Source organism: Trachurus trachurus, assembly GCF_905171665.1.
Source record: "Trachurus trachurus genome assembly, chromosome: 15".
Classification (NCBI taxonomy): Eukaryota; Metazoa; Chordata; class Actinopteri; order Carangiformes; family Carangidae; genus Trachurus; species Trachurus trachurus.
In genome coordinates, this window is record NC_139906.1 from 12,181,529 (window position 1) to 12,205,467 (window position 23,939).

General features: G+C 41.5%; 1 protein-coding gene across 1 annotated transcript; it reads left to right on the top strand.

Annotated features, from left to right (window-relative positions):
* Positions 1-1,897: 1,897 nt before the first annotated feature.
* pgbd5 (piggyBac transposable element derived 5) lies at positions 1,898-21,900 on the top strand (the record flags this gene model as incomplete). The annotated part of the gene is made up of 7 exons (XM_083988255.1): positions 1,898-2,291; positions 7,643-8,073; positions 12,508-12,642; positions 16,141-16,321; positions 18,901-19,098; positions 20,983-21,088; positions 21,705-21,900. The coding sequence occupies 7 exons, from the start codon at positions 1,898-1,900 to the stop codon at positions 21,898-21,900; spliced, it is 1,641 nt and encodes a 546-aa protein (XP_083844381.1).
* Positions 21,901-23,939: the final 2,039 nt, after the last annotated feature.

A 23,939-nucleotide genomic window follows, 5' to 3' on the forward strand; every position in this document is an offset into this window, starting at 1 on the left:
ATGGTGGCATCACAGCAAGCCTCTAAATTTAAAAATTCAAATAGCTTGGACTGGACCATGTGCGAAAGCTCCTAACATCTTAGACTCATAGTTGATGTTTGACAAATACATATCATTATTTTACCTCAAAAAATGATTTTTCTTTTTACTCTTATATTTTTGTCTAAATAACTGGATTTTTTATTACTTTGTGTTTGTTTTGTGGTGATGTAATTCCAGACCGAACATAGGTGGCGGTATGTTGTCCTTTAATGCTGACTGACACCCTCCATTTAAACTCAAGAAGGAGAACTGAAATCACTTCAAGCTGATCCAGCTGAGAGTATCCAGAGAGAGAACGAGAGAGAAAAATCACAGCAGAATAAAAAGAAAGATTAAACCAAGAGAGCAGTAATTTAAACTGGTAAGGATCAAATTTGTCTGTTGGCTTGTAAGAATAACCTCATACTTAGGGAGAACTGTTATTTATATTTCAACATGTATGAAGTCCAGGTAATGAAATATTAAAAATAACTTGAATACCACAAATGCAAACACTTAATGAAACAGTGCAAATTCCTTTCAAGTCTCTTTGATTTATTCAGAACAGAGTTTGTGTTTTTTCTAATTCAAACTAAGGTAGAGCAGAGACTGTAGCTTTAATTGGGAGGTGTACTTGAGTTTTGTAATGAATTTACTGTAGGACTATTTTTTACTGTGTTTTGTGGGTGTGGTCAACAAAAGTCAAATTTTCAAAAATCCTTTGTTCATCAGAAATCATGGCAATTAGATGGAGGCAACCTGCACTCACTCAACATGTCACACAGTGGCATAGACATCCTTTATGGACATTTTTTACTCGAAAGTTCAGTAATACATGGTGCCAAACAGGTGAATGTAACATCATTAGAACAAGCAAGAGAGCAGATCAAAGCGGTATCAGTTTCATAATTAAGATAATAGCCTACATAGCCTATGGAAATATTATAATGCATCTATAGGTAATATGTAATATATTTTGCATCAGTGGAACAAGGGGAAGGTAGGATCCGGGTTCCAGTGTGCTTGGGGAGGGGGGACATGCTGTATTTTGGTAGATCCCTTTGCTCATGTATGATACTGCTTTACTATTAATCTCTGCCCTCAAAGTCAGTTTTTTTTTTTTTTTCATTTAAGCCTAATATTAGATTTGGCTTAAGTTATAGAGCCTCATCTTAAAGCCACCCTTGTGTTTTCCATACTTGGCAACAAAAATGGCTATTTTAAAATTTTACTTAGAATTATATTTAATGACCATGCGTGTAGCCTGAAGCTTGTGAAAGATTTTTCATTGATTATTTATATTTTCTTCTCTAATCATTTTCTTTGTCCAATATTTTTATTCTCATATTGTCATAATCACCATAACCTTAACGTCAGCCGGTCCTCGCTTAGTTTGTTTTAGAAAAGGAACTCTTATTGGATGACAGTGCAGGCCCGTGGTGTCAGGTGATGCAGCAGCAGCCACTGCTCAGTCTATCCTCCCTCTATGTGGAAAAATCGCCTATATATCCACCCGGATGCTGAGCCGTGACTGCTGATAATTTTTGCCCAGTGCGCAGCGCTGTGGGCTGAGCAAGGCATCGGGAATATTTCAGTACCCTTGAAACGGACAGCTCTTCCCGGATCCACAAGCTCTTGAGTGCCGGTGTCTCTGCAGTTCGAGTCTGGAGGGCCGGGGGATCATAATTCACAGCTTATTTGAGATACAGGGGGGAGGGTGTAGCCGCCACATTAAAGCCACACACCTTCCTGTTCTTGCAAATCGTGACCACTTGCACGCGTCTCTGAAGCCGTAGTGGAAGGGTGAGAGAGAGGAGGGAGGAAGAAATAGGAAAGAGGGGGGGAGTAGTAGAGCTGAGCATCACTACAGAGAGAGATGGCGGAGTGCGGGCGGAAGGCGCTGTCTCTCCTGGAAGCGGCCCGCTCCCGGTACGAGAGCCTGCAGATATCCGACGATGTGTTCGGCGAGTCCGGGGACGACAGCAGCGACAATCCCTTCTACAGCACCTCCGGAGACTCCGACTCCGACAACTACATAGCCGAGGTAGGCGAGGACGATCATCAGCACCATCATCAGCACCACCACCACCACCAGAAGCGGGGCGATAAGGAGAGCGGGGGAGCAGGAGGAGGAGGAGGAGGAGGAGGAGGCAACACCGGGAGCAGCGGAGCCGGTCCCCCGGGCACCCTGTCCCGTAGTCAGGCAGAGGACGAGGGCTGGACGGAGACTCTGCAGGATGTCACGGTGCCGGCGTACAAAGAGACATATGGTGAGACCGTGATCGCACGACAAAAGATGATGAATAGGGTCGTTTGTGCAACTGAGGAAGAATTGCCTGTAGGTGTGAGGTGACTGAATATATAGCTAGAGACCGACTGTGACACAGTGCAGTTCATGTAGCAGCCTACTCCAGGTCAGGCAGGCCGTTTCTGTGCCCAGATCCATCTGCTGCTCAAAGAACAAACAAAAAGCCTATTGCTCCGGTCCACAACTGGATGCTTGTTTGATTTCGGTGTGTGTATATGTGTATGTGTGTGTGTGCATGCCTCCTCCTTGTGCGTGCGTGTATAGTGGGTGAGTGAGGGAAGCATGACACTGCATCGTTAATTGATGTACTGAGTTAATAGCAAACGCTTAGCCTTTGATACTTCACCCCTTGGTGCTGTGGTACACAGGCTGCCCTGGGGGAGAGACTATGCGTGTGTGTTCATGTTTTAGGGCATTGCATTGCAGGGAGACATCCAGTTTAATTTAGAGAAACAACATGATGTTTCTCCTCCTGGCTCAACACACATACACCGTGTACACACACACATTGCATAGGCTGTAACAGTGTATGAGGGTAGAATAGATACAGAAATGTTGACCTCTGCCCTCATGTACTAAATACATTTAGAGAATGTATAACTGTATTAAAACGAGCTTGATACACACTGATTTTGGCCACACACTAGTTCAGCAGCACCGCGCACCCACACTGCTCTGTCTCCTGTTGTCATGCTGCATGAAACCCACTGCTACCCAATATGTGCCACACTGTCTCCAGAACAGTTTTTGTTTTTTATCCATTTGTCTACCACTGTGTCGGGTGCACCAGGGAGTGAGGTCTGTGTTCATAGTGCAGCACCTTCTGTCAGGCTTCGTTTTGGATTTGCTCTCCTCTCCCGTCTCTTTCACCTCAGCTGAAGCAAAGATGGTCGGTGGAAAATACCATCCTGTGTCCACACTTGACATGTTGCATGGTTGCACCCTTGGAGGTGAACCAGCATATGGCTGCAGCAGATATGGACCAAGCTCCAGTGTCTGCCCCCACGCGGCACAGAAACACACATTTGGAGCAAGCATGTGTAAAAGCATTTGCACAAAATCCACTGTAGGTTTTGAGTGCCAGGAACCCACTGCAGATTAAGTGAACCACATTGGCTGTATGCAAAGATTTGGGATGTGCTATTGCCAACAGCAAAGCACGACTTATTTAAAAACAAACGCACACATTTGAGTATCTCATCAGTTTTCAGCTACTGCATCTTCTATTGCAGTTGGTGCCAGTTTGAAGGTGGTGCCACTGGCCTGCTTCAGAAAGCAGGATTACTCAGCAGGACAGCAAACAAAACACGCAACATCTCTGTTTTCTGTACTTCTGCCCATGTTCCAGATTTTATCCATCACTAAGTCCAGTGTGCATGAGGGAGTGAGGTTTGGGTTTAGAGTGTGGAGCCTGCTGTGGGGCTTCATTTTGGATTTGTTCTTTCAGTTATCCAGCTAACTTACTTCATTAATCCTGCTTTATGAGAAAGGGCCCAGAGATGGAGTGGTGCCTATTTTAACTCATCCAAAATAATCTGAGCCAAAGTGAGCCAAGCTTGGGTACCGTAAGAGCTTCTGTGGTGGGAAGAGTATCACAGGATGTACCGTACTCCCACACCCTGCTCCGAGCTCTGTTGATTTAAGCTAGTGAGGCAGCAGGTGTGTCTGTCTGCTTTGTGTTGTCTTTCCTTGTTTGTGAGAATACACATAGTTACTGTTTGCACAGGCACAGGCAGCATGGGTGTGGTCCCGTCATCCTGTATCAGGGTTCAGATGATTAAGAGCCGCTTGGCTCGGATGGATGCAGGACTGCCAGGGAGCATAATCACACCTCGGTTCACAAGTAGCCAAGACTGTACTCAGATGAAATCGGCTTGGACAGTAGAAGACCGACTGTATCCTGAGCATCAGCATATCTACATAAATATGTTTCCTCACCAACTTTAATGGTACAAGATGGGAAGCTACTTAAGACAGATACGGTTTCTGATAAGTCTGCCCTACTGTGGAAATATCATCATTGATATTATCATGTGACTGGATTCCTGTGACTACCTGGCCACCTGTCAGCCTGTCTCCTTGTCACCTGCCTGTCTGTCTCCCTGCACAGTTCTCTGTCTCACTGTGCCTTTACTGTCTAGCTGTGACAACACTGACACAGACGCAGCGTTGGTGTGACAGTTCCACTCCTTGGAGACCGCGCACCCTGTACATAAATCATTGGCCTCCGTCAGAAAGCATCATCTCAACCTCATACAAACGCAAAAAAAAAAAAAAAAATCCCACAAGGTTTTGTTTTGGGGGTTTGTTTACAGCTACAGAGACAGGTGCAGAGTTTTTGGAGCCATGCTGTGTTTTTGACTTGCATAAAATTGTTTTACCCAAGGTCAGGTATACAGGTGTCATCTCCGTTCCAGCGTGAGATTTTTCTTCCCCTGCAATTGAGGTGGGGGGGGGGGGGGGTGGCAGCAGACCAAGCCAAAGATTATGAGGCATACATCCACGTCTCAGATTATATAACCACTTTATGTTGTTGAAGGGAATTTAAAAAAGCTATTTATTCATTCCCTTAGTGAAGCACATAGATTACTGGTTCCCTCCATATGTCAGTTTATTTATCTGACCCTGTATTTCTTATTTAGGTACACGTACGCATAATGTTTTGATTTAGCATTTGTATGTGTGTTTGTGTATGTGTGTGTATGTAGACTTCAGGTTAAATGGTAATAAAATTAAATGCAAGATCCAGAATACTTTGCATACAATTCCAGAAAATACCACAAAATAAGCAAAACAAAATGCGAAACCCTCTGTCAAATTCATATATCCCTATAAAACTGGTGCTCTGTATAATATTGAAGCAGTCAAAATGGATTTAATTAAGCCATCTGCCTTCTTTTCCAGGCTAAGTTTGCCAATTTTAACATTCTTTGCATTTTTATTGTCTGTACACAGGGACGTTGTTTTTGTCAACCCATTTCATGGCAAATTAGCAAACACACACTGTGGATATTTCACATGCTGTTTTCATGGTAAATTGGTCCCAGCAAACTGTCATTAAAAACAAATAAAATGAGCAGTTAAAATCTTCGGTTTACACATGGATTATGCCACATTTGTATTTTGTGGCATCATTTTAATCAGAAAATTCTGAATTTTGTTATTGTGGTTTGACTGAGAGAGCCCCTATTCCCTAAACACTAGTTAAATAATCTGCTGTTTCTCTCACACTCTGTCTGCAATTTCCACTGAGCTTAAAAGTGATCTTAAAGCATGCTTGGTCTTTATCCACTGCACATACTGTACGCAATAATCTCTCATTCTTAAATCCATGGCTATAAAAGCTCTAGCAGGCAGATGATTGTCCCTCAACAATAAAAACACTCCAACAGCTGATGATCATGAGGGATTATACAAACGTCTGTATGTGCAACGTAGGTGGAGGTTTGCATTGAGTAATGCAGGAAATTGATATTTCAAGTCTCCCCTTATACACTACAGTCTGAGAGCAGAATTATGTAAATGTCTGATCCAGTTTAATCAGAGTGATGTAGGCCGGACCGCAGGTTGGCTGGCAGGGAGGTATAAAGAGAAATCTATGGAGGAAGGTTATATTTGCGCAGGAGCAGATGAAGCAATTCCATTATCTATGAAAATGATGAGTCCTTCTTCAGGTAGTATTTTTTGGCTTACTCCCGAGATGAGCCGGGGGTGAGTCATTTTGCCTCGGTGGACCTTCCATCTGAATGTCTGATGTTTTTTTATCGAAGGGTGCCTCACTCCGAGGATGTCATGCTGGATTTTACATTCAGCTTTCAAGTCTAACCGAATGCAAATGAGTAGATTTCAAGCCATGCCCCGGCTACTCCTGCTGTCTTGGCCGTGAGCATCAGCTGTGTGGGCCTGCTTGTGCTCCACACTCTGTTTTTTCCTCTTTTTTTTTTTTTTTTTTTCTCTTATCCTCCTCCACACGTTGTTGCCTCAATAGTGTACCATTCAATTTTAAGCCTCGTACGTGTTATCTTAACGTTAAAAGACTGGAGCATTATTTCGGCCTCATCTAACCACACAGGAAGGAAAGGTAAAAAAAAAAAAAAGAAGAGAGTGAAAATCTGCTGCTGGGAGGTAATGAGATCGCACTGTTCAATTGAGCCAGAAGTTGTTCTGCTCTCTCTGGCTGATACAACAACCTCGCTGAAAGTGTCTAATTTACTAGAGCAAATGCATCAAGAAGCTGCATTGTGTATTGACTGTTGTGACTTCAGTTCAGTGCGAAACCTAAAAGCTTACAGGCAGAGAGCTTTTAAACGGGAGGGAAATGTCACTTCCCCCTTAGTTAACAAAGGGGAAATGGCTATGTAGGAAAAGTTTAACATCCAGCTATTACAGTAAGTGACTCCCAACTAACTCATCTGAACTAATCTATTGTTGCCATTTATGCATTACTCTGTCTTTTCAAACGTTTATTCACTATTTCAATGTTGTTTCACTATCCAATATTTTGATACCAGAAACTATTAACTACATTAATCAAATTTGTCATTATTAACTACTGTTTTTAACCATTTCAACAGACTTAGCTGCTCGCTTGCTCATACACTCACAACACATGATGTTCCAGGTGACTCAATGTGGGGCTGTGAGTCAGGGATATGTGGGGATACGTATGTGGGATATTTACGTAAGTCTGTTTGGTTACATGCACACTATAAAATACTGCTGTTTTAAACAGCACCTTGTCTCATCTGGGCGACGCTTCATTGACAGTTTGACGTGACACCTCTCATTCAAAGTTCACTCCACCACGCCAGAACATGATTTTGATTCATCGCCTGCCATAACGTTAAAGCAACGAGGCACCGAAACCTTCGGGAAGCGTAGAAAGGCCACGCTGTGACAAGCATCACAGTGTGGTGGCTGTCATGTTGTGTAAACTTCCTAACCGCTGCCCTGGGCTGGTGACATTCACACCAAAAGCTGCTGTGGCTGATTCATGAAAAAGCCCATAGATGTTCCCCATGTTGCTGTTCCCTTTAGTTGTATGAGTTGGAAATACAAGACAGTTTTTACAATTCCCACAGCGACAGTGGTAGCTCAAGAAAAATCATATACAAAAATATTATTATCACATCTTAAAGTGTCAAAATAAAAATATCTTTTCAGCACAGTCAATCAAACTGAAGGCTTGGTGCCAAAGTTTGAAAACTGGGACTAAGTGACAGTTGTTCAGTCCATATGGGGCTCTCCATCTGCCAGTCTGTCCATTTTCCTCTGATATAATGTGTTTTTTTTTCCCTTCCTGTCCTGATCCAGGCCCTGCTCAGAAGATGCCGGCCACCGCCACAGCCTTGGACTTTTTCCAACTCTTCGTCCCGGACAATTGCATCCAGAACATGGTCACCCAGACCAACATGTACGCCAAGAAGTTCCAGGAGCGCTTTGGCTCGGACGAAGGTTGGCGTCCCGTCACTGCCCAGGAGATGAAGGCCTTTCTGGGCTTCGTCACCTCCACCAGCGTGCACCGCTGTGAGTCGGTGCTCAGCATCTGGAGCTCTGGCTTCTTCAGCAACCGCAGCATCGCCTTGAAGATGAGCCAGGCGCGCTTCGAGAAGATCCTCAAGTACTTCCACATCGTGGCTTTCCGGCCGTCGCAAGGAAGCAACCAGGGCCTGTACAAGATCCAGCCCTTCCTGGACTCGCTGCAACAGTCATTCAGCTGCACATTCAGACCTTCACAGACACAGGTGTGTGCAAAACTCCAGCCCTGGGCTTCCTTAAAGCATCTTTTACATGCACATGTACTGTATATACTATATAGCGGCGATTCTCATGCTGATTTTCCATTCACTGTCTGTTCTAGCAGCAGCAGCATTAGGGCTGTGAATGTTTTGTTTACACTAGGACTCACTTGTTTTTCAGTGGTCAACGAGACGTAACACCACAGTTGACATCAAGCATTACACCTTTTATCTACAGTTGGCAAACAGCAGAGAAATTTTAGGTTTCAATTGAGGACATGAGCTGAATCATTGTTTTCTCAGCAGTATAATTAAAACTGCTTCACTTTTAAAAGGAACACAGTATGTGCACTTTTAATACAAGGAGAAAAAAAAGAATTCCCAGGTTACCATGTAAAATAAAAAATTAAGGGAATTTGCTTATGAAGGTAGGTAAACCAACGCAATAGCTCCCACAAAGAAAAGCCTTTACACAGCAAGTATTTAGGCAAGCACTCATTTTTTTAAACAGACTTCCCCCCCAGAAGCCTTCAACTTAGAGTTGCACTGTATGCATTAGTTCTACATTTATGCAACTGGGGCAGTGGTGCGCTAGTCTCGCTACTCTATTTTGGGTGGGCTGGAGTTTATTGAACTACCACTTTCTATTCCTCCAGATGAAAAGCAGCACTACAGACTTGAAAGAACCCCTGAAAAGAAAAACAGTGATTAAAATCAAAGCAGCTCTTGCATATCATTGTCATGTTCCTATCTAACTTGATTACTACATTATCTGTGCATGAGTGCGAGCAATGAAAACAGCACAAAGAAATTTGAAATACATAGCAGCAATCACTCAAGCTTGTTTCCCTAAACTGATGAAAATCAAGTAAAAATGTCAAATAATAACAATAATGATAATTATAATCACAGCAGTCAGTGCTCAATGAAAGGAAATCACTGCATCTGCTTTGCCGCTGATTGTCCATGTCCACTTTGATTTGTCTTCACCCCCTGACTTACAAAACAGCCTGGGATTCATGAAAATAGTTGTCATGTAGAAGTAACATGTCATTTCGGAAACTGGTTTGGTTTGTTATTGGAAGACACAGCGCTGCCTCCACCTCATGTGAGGGCTTTTAAATGGTCTTTCATAATAAGAAATCGAATCACCCCTCATATTCAGAATGTGGTTAGGAACAGGGCACCAGGGGTGGCTAATCATATTCCTGCGCTGGTGCTGTTGTCGCTCCTGGAGCCACTGTCGAGCTCTTAAAAATTAATGAATTTCTGGGATGGGGTTGATTAATTTGCTTTTGGTCTGTCTCTGCAGTATGAGTGCTGTAACATCAGCTTCATCGTGAGACATGATGTCAGTGCTGTGGTGCTTTTGGGGATTCAGACCTTTACTACCAACCCCCACCTCATGTAACGTCCACGTCTCATGCGGCTTTTTGATTTTGACTCACAAAACACTAGCCGGTGTAATTGGTGGTTTGGTGAAAGACTACACGGTGTCATGCTTTCTATCCACTTAGGTCTAAAAGTGACTGAAACAATGAGGGCAAGCCGGTTGTCAGACAGCATGTGTGTGTCATTAGCAGTAGCGGGGATACATGTGTATCTAGGCCAGTTTGTTTTATCTGTTGGTTCGGTGTGCCAGAAGCAGATAGTGGGCCCAGATAGTGAGAGTGGCGCAGGGCAAGACTGTGGCTCCACACACAGTGGAAAAGTAATCAACCCATTTAATGACTGGCACACCGGAAAACAAGGAAAAAGGTGAATGTGGCAGTTTAAGTCTGGATGCAAATCCGGTCCACAAAATGTCTGAAAAAAACGAAAAAAGAATTTCCATTACAACTTTGTGCAAGCCTAAGTTGACTTATTTAGTAGCCAGAGTGCAACACATAATAATAATATTAATATATTATAGAGGAAAACCACTAAATACTCACATTTTAGCAGATTTTGAATTTAAAAATTAATTATAAAGTAGCAGCAGATTCATTTTTTCCCAATTAGTTCATTAAATCATTAACAAATTATTCAGATCTATTTTTAATGATCAAACAAAGAAAGAAATGGAGGGAGTAATGTAATATTTTGCAACCTGTATTTATCTGCCGCTTAGCATCATTCAACATGATGTACTATGTGTGAATGCTGAGTGCTGAATGTTAGCCTGTAACATTAGCTCCTGCTGACAGCGATGCTTCACACGTTCAGTGTCATTCTAGCAGTTTTGCAGTCGCTAAGATGATCTGTTGACTCGGCATTGTATTGATTTGTAAGTGTAAAATCTTTACGAGCATCTGTCGCAGGCAGGAACATCCACTGCGAGACAGCAAGCGAGTGGATGGATGGATTTTTCTCTCCATTCTTTGTCCAGTTAAGGATTAGTGTGAGCACATGCAAATGATTTACTTCTACCAGCGTTCAGGTACAAATGTGACCACTTCATTTTCAGCGGTTAGGCGAAGGTGTGGATCATCAAGAGAGGAAAACTGCAGCAGTTAGCGCTTTAGTGCTAATGTGTGAAAGCCACAGAATGAGATATTTCTTAAAAGGCCATTGTGGTTTGTGTGAGGTCATCCATCCAAAAGCTAGAGAGCCTAATTCGTCTTCCACTTGCACATCCATAACTCCAGATTTGACTGGGAAATGACTTGTTGCTCTCAGTCTGAGAGCTGCAGAAAGCTGCTGGTCGCCACTCAGTTCGAGCTGTAGTCAAATCATGGTGGACGAGGGGAAGGAGGCAGGTGACGCCAGAGGAGGGGAGGACTGAGAGAAATTTGAAATGCAAATATTTATGTTGTGGTTGACAGCATCTACATGTAATACTTGTTCAGGATTAAGATGTAATAGACCAAGAAAAGGTTAAAAGATATATTTTAATTTTGTGGGTCTGTGTGTGCGTGTTCAGTTAATGCCTCTTAATGTGTGTTTGGATTTGTGAACATGTGCCAGTTTTTAAAATGCTTTCTTTAATCCTTTTCACCCTCAGGATCTGATCTGACGCATCAACTATTTAGAGACAGAGAGCAGACCTAGAAAAGTGACCCCGCTTTTGAAATACATCTGGACATTTTGCATGATGTTCATTATTTCACATTTATGTCCATTAATGTTAAAGTAAAATAAGGAGGTCCACATAATCTCCATTTAACAACAGCAGTCGGTGCCTGCAGGGACTTCTTTGGCATCAACAGCCCAAAATGCAAAACACATTTTAAGAGTTGGAAGAAGTGAAAAATGATTTAAAGGATAATCCTGGGAGTTTGTTTTTTTTACTTGGGACCATTCCAATGTTTTTCTTGTGTAAAATTATTTATAGGGATAAAAATCAATTGCAGTTTACACTGCACTGAGCTGAGCTAGAACCTTATACAGGCAATCACTAAACACCTGCTGCAATGTAAACAGTGTCTTGTTGTCCGTGTCAAAGTCCATGCACTAAAAGTGGTTGCCAATAAATTCAGATTATTATTACGGAAAATGAGCCAACATTATGGATTTTATGGATAGATATAGTCCTACAGAGATAGTACTTTGTGTTTAATAATAGGATCCTTTTTGTTAAACCAGAAACAAAAGGTTGTTATGTCACTCGGTACAAAGCCGCCACACTCCACTGACAAAATCAGTGATTTAATTCACAGGATACAGCTGAGCTGACTCACTCGGTCAGTTTGTTTGTGTCATTGTGTGACTTTCAATCATGGAAAAAACATCTGGATCCTTTACTCAAGTAAAAGCACCACACAATAATCCCAGTATTAACCTTGAACCGATTCATGAGATTTGTTTTCTAACAATCAACCCATGGATTATGTTTTACAGCTTTAAGGTGGAGAGTCGATTTGAAACTGTTTCTGTTATATTTGAATCTATTACCTATCCCTGCACCGTCTGTAGCAGAGAACAGAACCACCAAGTTGAAAAAATAGATTTTTATCTATTGTTGCCACTTAGCACGAAGTGACAGTTTTTTTTATAGACATACTTTTTAGTCTAGTTTGCCATAAAGTTAGAAATTGTCATGCACACAACATCTACTGTAAACAGATAGTCGTATGGAAAGAAACTGAGAAGGGAGGAAACATATATAAACTCAAACATAAAGGACAAAGGAGCAACTGAAACAATAAAAAAAGCAGTTTTCTGAAGGGCTTTGTAGACAGAGCTGCACAGTAGAGAGCGTGTTTCTGCTGAGACCACTGTTTTTCCCTTCACACTGTTACTCTCCAACTACATACACAACTTGTGAGGATCTTCGATTGACTGCCTTCTCTCTCTAACCCTTAGCTGTAACGTTACATCATCCTCTCCCTCACTTTTATCTCACACAAAAAATACTTTTCTTTCCTCTCTTATCTTTTTTTCTCCACAATAACACCTCTTGTACTTTACGTGTGATATAGTTATGTAAAATCAAAACCCACATTGTGTGTCTGTTCCTAGGTTCTCCACGAGCCGCTGATAGACGAGGACCCAGTGTTCATCACCACCTGTACGGAAAGAGAGCTGAGGAAGAGGAAGAAGAGGAAGTTCAGCCTCTGGGTTCGACAGTGCACCTCCACCGGGTTCATCTGTCAGGTAGCAACATGCAGTACTCAGTGTGCAACTATGTGTGTGTGCATTAGAAGTAGTGGGGGTGTATGTTTGTTGGAGATAAAGTAGAAGTGAAGCAAGTGTGAAAAGAAGCGAGAGATGAGAGAGAATAGAGGACATGTGGGCCTGTTATGAGTTTGCTTTTATCTTCAACAAATTTCAAATCACATTCTCGGGGTTATTGATGTTGCATCATTTTGCATTCAGCCAATTACTTTCCAGAGCTTTTCAGATCATTTTCAGGCTTTAAATGCAAAAAAAAGAAAGAACAAAAATTAGATTTTTCTTCTTTTTCAAACTGATGAAACTCTAAAGTGAGGAATACCTTCTGGGGAGAAATATTGCTAGTCAGACTTTTCCTTTTGATGTTGTTTTAGAGTGGAGCAGCTACTGGCTCTGGATCAGATCTGTGTTGTCACATTCTCAGGGAGGCAGAGCTGCTTTTTCTCACTAACAACCTTGCCCTTACTGCAACCTTCCACTCCTACGCCGGCTGCTTATATAACACCATCATTTAACTGTGGCCTGGCGCTGCAGGAGGACTGACAGACCTGTCCAACGCCGACCATTACAGAGGTCATTACAGACAGAGAATAATTAGAGCCTAGAAAACAGGTTTGTATAGTTTTATTGCAGGCAATTGCATGAGGCAACCTCCCAGCTGGGCGGCATTTGTGCCACGCTACGTGGAGCCAAACTGAAAGTGATAGCAGTTGTTCTTCCTCTATACTACAAAGCAGTGCTGTAGGTCTTTCAGCCTCCCACACACATACAAGCACAGAGCAGCAAACACACTCATTCTTGCATTGTTATATTTAAGAGGACATAATGCATTTATCTGCAGAGGTATCTCGCTATGAAGACTTTTTATAGTATATCTCAGGAGATTATACAGTAGAATACCAAATAGGTGGTTTTATTTCACCTAGTTTTACTTCTGTGCCTGTGAGAGTCCTGCAGGTTATAAATTACATTAAAAATTCAACATTAACATTTCTTCCCAGAGACAGTGTCCCCATTATTTAGAGATTCAACTTCACTTCTAAGTATCCAAGTGTTAACATTAGTTTTCAGGGATTTAAAAAAATAAATAATTTTGCTTTATTTTGTTTTTCCAGTTTACCTCGACATCATGTAGATAAACCAGTGAGAAAAACTCTTCTCAGGATCTTTCAAAGACGAAGTGTTCATGTACTGATCTTTTTTTAGATAATTAGCAAAGAGTACACAGGTTACTGTGGGACGGACGGGAACAACAAAACAAGAAAGCAGGTTGGATTTTCAGATAGGGTTGGAAAAACCCTCCCCTCTCAGCTTTCCGATGTCAGGAGGGCGAGTTTGTGTGCGGCCTTTTCTGTAGCTTTCCAAAACTGATGATGCCACCAACACAAATCACTGTCATGCAAACATGAAGAGCAGTTTGTCACATGTACCAACAAATATTTTCTGCTGCTGGCTCTGTAAACGGTGCACGATGCATGCGTACGCGTGTTTTGAACTGAACTGAACCGAATGCGACAGCTTGACCCAGTGTCAGACTGAACATACTACTGACCTGAAAACAGAGTCAGTGCTCAGCATACTGTAGATGCTGTGTGAGCAGTGAAGTGTCCACTTTCTGTGGAGTGTGGGTGTATGTTGTGATGTGAAACAGCAAAAGTAATTAGTAATTTAGATTTCCATGGCTGATTGACAGACAGGCGTCACAGTGGCTTAGCTGACAACATGTTGACAAAGGAATCTTTTCTCTGCTTTGTTTTCTTACTGAAGCAACATGTCTGAACACCAACATGCTTAATATAACATTATAGTTTACACTGTGTATCTAGCATGAGATCAGACAGAGAATAAACAATGTAGTGTGTTTGCATTTTCTTGTTCATGTTTGAGAACATCCTGTCCAAGGACAAAATGTACTCGCTGTTGGATGCATTGGGTTGAAAGCACAACAATATACTTATACAACACTGTAAAGCGGCAGCGTTTTACTGCATACAACCCATAAATACATAGATCTCAGGTATAAGACACCAGTGCAGGGAAAGAGGTTCCTTTTTTATCCTGGATATTGTCCAAACTTAGATCAATGGAGAGAGGAACAACCACGATCAGAATTTTAATTTGATCTATTCTCTTTCTTTCAGTCGCCATTGGTTTATATCAGTTAAAACAGCTGAGACATCTAACCGCTATTTCTCTTTTATCCTAAATCTCCACTTGTGTGTCTGTCGCACACAAGAGGCATCATTAAAGTATGACTTTTAAAGCCATATTCCATTATCCCATCCATTTAACAAATAAGCATTAGCATTCATACTGACTGTTGCCATTTGACAGTCACTCAGTCTTTACCAGTCAGCTGTACGCTGACTTGTGCCGGCACCAAGATCTTCTCTCTCTCTCTCCAAATGAATTGTGTCAAGGGAGAAAAAAAAATCTAAGAAATAAAACGAGTTAATGGAGTGAATCAATGCGATTCCATTAGTGAATACACCGCACGGCAGTTCACAAACACACACACGTACACAACAGACACATGGGCTGATCACTTAGAGTAAAAGCCATAGACCTGATGTAGATGCCGGCTAATCAGGCTAATGCCGCTCAGTTCATGAGACGACAGCAGAGAGTGCAAGAGGGACACTGGACTGTTTGTGGGTTCACATTTCTGTTTATATGTATTTTATAATGGCTGCCTTCAGAGGCCAAACTCTTCTTACTGCCTTGACCCAAAGCATCAGGTGTCATTAACCTGAAGAAGCCAAACTTAATGAGCAGATTATCATGAAAACACTTGAGCTCTCCAAAGGATGAGGTTTTTTAAACATTACATAATATATGGTCTGTCTTAAAGCCTAAATGCCATTTATTCATATTATCCAATGCCAATAAAAGAGAGGAGGGGAGGGGAAGGGGGAGGACATCTGAGTAAGGACTCTGTCTGGATTAAAACTGGAAAGGAAAAATCTCAGTATATTTCATCCTGGCACGAATGGTGCTCATTGTATTGTCTGTAAGTCTGACTAAAACTAAACAAGGAAAGATGTCAATTACAGTGAAGTACACTCAAATAACCATTATAGCTAACTGCCCTGGGAATTATATCCATTCACCTTGCAGGGTCAGACCTCATTTCCTCAAATCTATACATTACGAACATGGGAAGTGCAAAGAAGCGTGACCCATGGAGCCACAATGGCTGCATTAATGGGAAAAATACTGGGTTGCATATTGATGGAAAAAGTCGCCTCCATACATCAGATACTCTTCACTCCACTTGGCAGATTACAAAGAAATCTCTCAAACACATAAATGAGTCCAAGTAGATTTCAGCAGTTCTGCAGTATTTTCTTAGAGACACGCTGTCCCCTTAAGACTTTCTACCTATAGGACAGTACTGTATATACTTTAGATAAGTGAGATTTAAGTTTTTTAGCCTCATTTCTGTTTAATCTCCTTGCCCTCCCCTCGGCCTCTCTGCAGATCTCAGTCCACCTGAAGGAGGGCCAGGGTACAGACGGTCTGGCCACCTTGAAGAACAAGCTCCAGCTCCACAGCCTCGTGGCCAAGCAGCTCTGCCAGAACATCTCTGGAAAAAACACGATCATCTTCACCGGGCCGTCCATCACCAGCCTCAGCCTTTTCACCGAATTCAGCAAACAAGGTATGCAAAACAAGCTGGCAACAGCAGATATCTATCTTTAGGTGTCTCCCTACCTTACCACCTTCTTTGCAATTTTTATTTGTTTATCTATTTTTGACCATGTTGTGATGATAGCATCCTCAGGCTAAAACAACCCAATGACAAAGACATTAAAACTGTTATAATTTACCTTCAGATGAGACCTCACAGCACCACGGTTTTCTTTTCTTTGTCTGTTGTTACACCTCAAGTGGAACCTGTGAATGTGTAAAGGCACAAACACGCCTGTCACATACTTCACCTGTGACTGTGGAGATTTGCCTGTCATGTAAAGTCATTGTTTTTTTTTTGTTTTTTTTTAATCTGCCAGGAATTTAAAAGTTTCTGAAAGAAGCTAAAAATAGCTAAAAGCTTGACATAAAAAAGATAGAATAAAGAATCAAGAATAATTGTCTGTTTGAATACAATGCTGCCTTGTTCGCTCAGGTTTCCAAGTATTTGAGAAACTACACAATTTCCCCCACGATCTGTTGTTGATGCATGACACTAAGTGACTTGCTCAGATGGATGCTTTCTCGCTGTGCAGCCATCATTGACCAAAACAGCCCCTGGATGCACCACAATAGACTGTTTCATTGTCTTATGACTTGCACAGTAAATCACGGCAGAGTGGGAGTGGAGTGTTAAGCCTGGTAACAGCTTTAAAAATCAATAGGAAAACTGGGCACTGTGGTGAAACACTGTTTACTGTAACATACTACAGCTAGAAATCAGATTCCAATGAAGTGCTTTGTCTTATTGATCATAAAATCCCAATGTTGTCATGTTACACCGTCTCTGGTAGAGTGAGTCTCATTTAAAAATGTCATCTTTTTTCTCATCCTTTCATAATAACAGCAGTGTCATCATGTCATTAGAGGCTAAAATGAGAGAACATGATAGAAATTGTGGAGCTGGCAGGGAAACAGGAGAAGTCAAAGTCAGGCAGGTAGAAATGGTAAATGGACTGCATCTATATAGCACTTTTCTAGTCTCAATGACCACTCCAAGTGCTTCACTCTACGACTCACACTCATTCACTCACACACACATATACGTACAAGCTGCCTGGCGCAGAAAACCAAAAAGTGGGAGAGCACTGGAAAATGCTTGAACTCTATACACACAAAGTACAAAGCAAAACTGAAGAACTAACAGAACTTACATTCTTCCACTAGTTTGTGCAATCCAGGTCCAAAAAAACACAAATAAACAGGGATCCAAGGAAACAAGAGACAAAAGAGCATGAGAGAAGAGTTTGATACACAAGGAGGTTTAGTTGACAGGGAGCAGGTGAAACTAACAGGGGCAGAGCATGCAATCATGAAGATGGGAGACTCAATAGAACTAGAAGTAAAACAAGAAACTCTACGGCAGGGAAGGGATTACAAAATAAAACAGGAAGCTCAGAATCCACATGGAGTGACTCAGCGGAGCAGATTGTGAATGATGTATTAGAGACAGATGAGATGAGGCTCCTTTGATGATTACTATCAGCACAACTTGGAAATTAAAAAGATTCAATACTCCCCTTATCACAAATGCTCTTTGACTAAACACTAACAGAGGAACAGTTTTAAACTCCACTGGGCAGAGCTGCAGCACGCCAAGTTGTAAAGAAACAACAAGTTTGCAGAATGTAATCCGCACTTTGTTGTCCTAATTAGGTGAAGCCGAAAAAACTCAGCTCTGAGCTTGTGGAAGCATTGTCCGACATCTTTCATTCAGATTTATCACGCTGGATTAATTAGCCGACGTAATTATCCTGCGCTTCTCTGCAGCACTTAATGTGGGCGAACACACACACACATACACACACATGTACAACATAGATAGGAATCATTCTCCAAATTGAGAACATGAACAAATCAGCAGCAGCAGCAGCAGCACATGATTGTTTCACTTCTACTCGCCCATGTGAGAAACAACAAGATGAGATGAAAGCAGAATATGCAGATATGAAAAAGAGAAGCAGTTCTGTAGGTTTTGCTTCATTACAGCAAAAAGCACAAAACTGCACAGGAGTTACTGCAGAGATTATGGATGATGATGATTAACTGTTTGCTCTATAAAATCTCCATCAGTCCTTAAACCCCCAAAATGATCAAATCACTAATTTTTTCCAAAACACAAAGGTTTAATTTACTATCACATGAGAATATATCAAATACCGATATTTTAAAGCATTTATTATGTAAAAATTACTTCATCAAAACTTATTTTCCCCTTAGTCTAGTAGTCAATTAGTCAACTAGTAGACCCAGTCCAGATAGATATCATTTATGGTAGCTTGGTCTTTTTTTAATTCCATTAACTGGTTGGTTATTTAGCCAATTTATGCATCAGTTGTCCAAGCTGACAAGTTCAAATGTCTCGTATTGTTAGACCAACAAAAACGTAATTCTCTGTCCACCAAATAATCAATTAATCTATGGATCGTATCTTTTTTTGTTTGTTTGTTTTCTACAGTACCTACATTAAATCAATGTCTACACAGTTCCAGCAGCATATTATGTACTAATATGAACATATCTCTGTATTTCTTTGTACTTCTCCTCCAGACATCTTCTGCTGTGGTCTGCTGAGCACCAGGAAGAGCGACTGCACGGGCTTACCACAGAGCATGCTGGTCTGCGGCTCCACGCCAGCGCAGCGTGGCCAATCACGGGTGATGATGAAAGGCAGTTTGTCACTGATCAGCTGGTACAACAAGGGACACTTCAGGTTCCTCACCAATGCTTACTCTCCAACAAAACAAGGTAAACAAGACGCATCTTTTACGCTACGGTCAATTATTTTTACCACAACAAAGTACTGACAGGAAATGGTACACACAATTATACATAACGCACAACATGTGTTTGATGGAAACGATGCTCTGGAACCATCAGGTGAAATTGGCACATCTTTAAGCATTCATGTCAGGGAAAGTCAATGAGAGCTTCTAATCCATGATAATCCATTTCTAGGGGGCGACGGGATCATGATATTCCCCTCCTCTTATTGCATAATCCACTCTGGTCTAAACTGTTTTGTTAGCTTTTAAATCCAGTTGAAGTGTTGCATCGTGTGCTTGAGCTGTTTTGAATGGAGCCTGTGGAAGTGAAGCCCCAGATCAGTTGAACGCCTATTTTCCGGTATTGATTTACTTTCCACCTCTGTGTGTGTGCAAATGTTTTTCACTCTGTACTTAAAGAAAAAAAATTAAGTAGCTGCCAATCCCATAAATAACTGCAGCATTTTGTACATATTACATAGGTGCTATATCAAAATGAGCACCTGTTCTGTAGGTAATGTTTCATTGTTAATTCAGGCAGCAACTCCTGAGCCTTGGTGGACATGCTTTAATTGAATCCTTCTCTCTCATATTAACATTTGCTCTTGTAGAAAAACTGCTAATAATGTAATGTCAAGTTCAAACGAGAACTTTGACATACTGTTCTGCCCTGACACAAGTTTAAAATTCAGCAGCTTTTATATAATAACCGAAGTACCAAATTTGTGCACAACTGTTTTAACTAGTTATTATAGATACAAAGTTTAACATTATTCTGTGACTGCCTGCAGTGTCTGTTGACCCAGATTTATCCACCATCTGATTTTGGTAGATTCTCATGGAGAAATTTAGTCTTCCCAGAACAGCTGATGTGTTTTTCTAGGGCAATGACAGTAGAGAAAAGTGGTATTTTGCATCCTGGCTCCCTGTCAGGCCTTATGGGGACTCAAGGTGGAACAGATAGATGTCTGCCATGAAAAAGGCCCAATTAACGAAGCCTACCAAACAACAAAGAGCAAAAAGAGAAACCAGAACATTTCCTCACAGAACTTGCCAGAGTGCCAGGGTGTGATCTCTGTCAATATGCGAATCAAACCCATCAGGAACCACACATTGCACAGACAGAGCGGTGATTGCACCTGCTCTACTGAGTGAATTTAAATGTACCTGGCCTGGGGTTTGAGCTGCAGACAGTGTGGTCTTGTGGACGATAGACAGACACCTGTCAGAGGCAGGACGGATGGGAGAGAGAGGCCTCGGTGCTGATGTTACATTTGGGCTTATTGTGGGAAAACGGTAGCTCCTATCAGAACAAGAAGTACACCGTGAGCAGCCAGATGCCTTCGCAAACATGTTGATATGTTTTTGGTGTTTGTAGAGTAAATATTTTAGAAACCCATGCGAGTTAAAAACAGGGAGCGTGTCTTAGGAAATCTTTGTATTGGAGTTAATGGGCAGCTGGACACACTCAGAGTCTCATAGTTCAAATTCTCCAAGTCTCTAGAGCACATTGTGAGAAAAAGGGGTGGGAATTTAAAAAAAAAGTGCATACTTCTTCCCACTCCTGTTTCAAACTTGTGTATATTATGATTTGATGATGCTTGTATTATTATATTTTTGTTTTGTTTTATATGTAGTATATATACTTTTTTTTCTTTCTTTCTTTCTTTCATTTAGACATGAAATAAATTCATTCATTCATTCAAAAGTATAAGTTTGTCTACAACTAAACAAGGGGACTCCTCTCTCCCTTGTCTTGTTGTTGGCCAGGTGACCACAGACTCTGGAGAAAATGAGCTCCCTCAGTGGAGACTTCTATCTCTACTGTACGTCTCTCAATCTCACTTTGTGTGTGTGTGTGTGGCAGGTCTGATCATTAAGAGGAAAAGTGGGGAGATCCCATGTCCTTTGGCTGTCGAGGCCTTCGCTGCACACCTCAGCTACATCTGCAAATACGACGACAAGTACAGCAAGTATGTCAAACGTTTAACCACACAGCAGTAACACACAGGGTCGAGATAATAACAGTCATCTTTGCTTTCATGCAGTTTCATGGTGACTAAATGCCTGAATCTATCCTAATATCGACATAGCATGATACATTCTCCCCTTAAAGCAAGATTTTGTTGAGCTTTGACATTGAAAACACACTCTCATTCTCTTACTAAATGAAATTCATTCCTGAGCAATAAAACACTCTCATTTCATTAGTCTTGTGTTTCTACGCACGCCAGTGGCTCATTGTAACTGATGTTCAGAAACTCACCGAAGAAAAATAATCTGTATTTGCACAAGCATTTTGGGGGCCATTCCTTCCCTCCCTTTGATTATTTGAAGACTGTTTACAGTAATGAACACACCTGTTATTCAATAGTTTTAGTGATTTAAACAAAAATCTCTCAGTACCTTCCCTGATTTCAGGTTCAAGTCTTTTCTCTGTTTCTTCTGCTTCTGCTTCTTTGTCTTGAGCTTTTTGTGACTTTTTAAAACTTTTACCCAAATGATCACATGTGTGCTGCTTTAGCTTTTCAATGTATTAGTCAATTGTTTACTTAATTGGCTAATATCATATATACCAACCCCCCACAGGTACTTTATCTTCCACAAGCCCAACAAGACCTGGCAGCAGGTATTCTGGTTGAGCATCAGCATCGCCATCAACAACGCGTACATCCTCTACAAGATGTCTGACGCCTACACCGTCAAGCGCTACAGCCGAGCGCAGTTTGGAGAGAGACTGGTCAGAGAGCTGCTGGATCTGGACGACTGCTCCCCCACACAGTGAGGAGGAGGAGGAGGAGGAAGAAGAATAAGAGGAGGAGGACAGCAGGAGTGCGCAACAAAAACACACACACACACACACACACACACACACACACACACACACACACATACACATACACTTTGACACACACATTCTTCACACTTACATGTACACTCATTACGGTTGTACAGACTCTGCAGTCTGTGTCTATGTGATAATACTGAAGCAGTGCCAAGCCTATGTCTCTCTTCCTCTAGATGTTTTTGGTGGTACTGTAAATATTCATTAACACACACACACACACACACCCAATAGAGAATAACGAGCCACGGGACAGTTCACATGCCTCAGCTGCAACTTTCAACCACACGGATTTACTAAGGATTTGTGAACAGGAGCTATTTCACGAGCAGAGAGAGAGACGAAGGCAGGAACAAAGACGACAGGAAGAGTTCAACCGTAAATGATGTCAGAGTCAAGTTTTAACTCTTATCAAAGAGTGAAATTATTGATATGAGCCTGAATCTCCCGTGTCAGCGTTCAAACACGCACTCGTCAGGCTAAAAGGCTACATGTAGCTCGATACATACTCTCTGCAAAAAAAAACACCTGCGACCCTGTAACAAAAGCTTAGTAAACCAGGACTATGGTGTGTTCACACGCTGCATGCATAAAGAATCTGGATTGTGATGTTCTCTTGTTCAGTGTGAAAATGATTTTCTGCTCCAGGTGGGTTTTTTTTTTTAAACATTTTGTTTGTGTGTATTTATTTAGCAAGTGGAACTGCAGTTTGTGTGTGCGACATTGAGCCTGAGGATGTAAATGTACGGCTGCTGTTGACCCAGATGTGTTGTGCTACCACGAACTGTACTCGCTAGGGGAAGACTGTCAGGTGACGTTAAGCCACAGCCAGCAGTGTGCCACCAACCCACAGCCATGCAGAAACAAAATGGTCTCAGATATTTTAAAGTATCTGAAAAGCCAGTCTCTCAATAATGGTAAAAATATTCATGACTGAAAAGGCAAGAATTAAAGCTTTAGGTGTGTGTGAGCATAGTTTTATCAGATTTACGACTAACATAAAGTAACAAATGACAGTGAGTTTGCCTCTCTTCAAATTGATGAGAAGGGCACGGTCAAAACACAAATAAATAAAGGTGTTTTGCCAGCCAGAACTTTAATTTCCCAAGTCGCATGTCCAGCAATTTCTTTCCTGGATATTGTGATTTGTGTTTCCACTGCAGAGCCAAAGTTCGCTGACACCAGAAACAGTCCTGGGTGGTTGAAATGCTGTAAAACTGTCATGTCCCTGGAACTTAATTTAGTCTTTGTTTCCCTGAAAGCTTCCTGCAGTGGAAATTCACCTTACATTTCTCATGTGAAATAATCTGAACTGTTCCATCTGGTGTAGAAAACGTTGGTGTGTCCTCATGGGGTCAGCTCAGTCCCAATGTGAGCAGCTTATGGAGAAAACAGATTTTCAGGGTCTTAAACAAAAGAAATCATCAAATCTGAAGCTTTTCGTACCAACGACACATGTAAATTGTCATATTGACCCATTTCATTGCTTATGCTGCGAACAGTTTTTTTTTTTTGGCTTGATTGGATGTTTAGTAAGCCTGTGTTGCTAGGAAACAGGAACTATCTTGGCCAGTGGGCAGGGGTTTGGATAATGTTGCCTGACAAGATTTAGATCCAAGAAGTAAAAACTGACTCACTTGGCTTAGTAGACGTCCGGGCGGAACAACAAAGCTACAAATCTCAATGAAGATAAAAGAGCGTGGGTCCCTCTTATCCTGGTTTCTCACACACTCCTCAAATGCATCAAATCAAAAAGTGCTAACACTGTTCTGAAATAGGTGACATGTCAAGATTAAAAAACATGAAAAGTTACTGTTAATGAAAAGATTTGCAAATATTATGTCTGTTGAAATTAAGCATGGACGCCTTTTGGTAAATATTGTGAGCGTTTCCTTCTTTCCAGTGGCACATTTCTTGCCAAGCAACAAATTTAGATCTGTCATCTCTTGTCCAGCCAATGGGAGTGGGAGTGGAGAGAT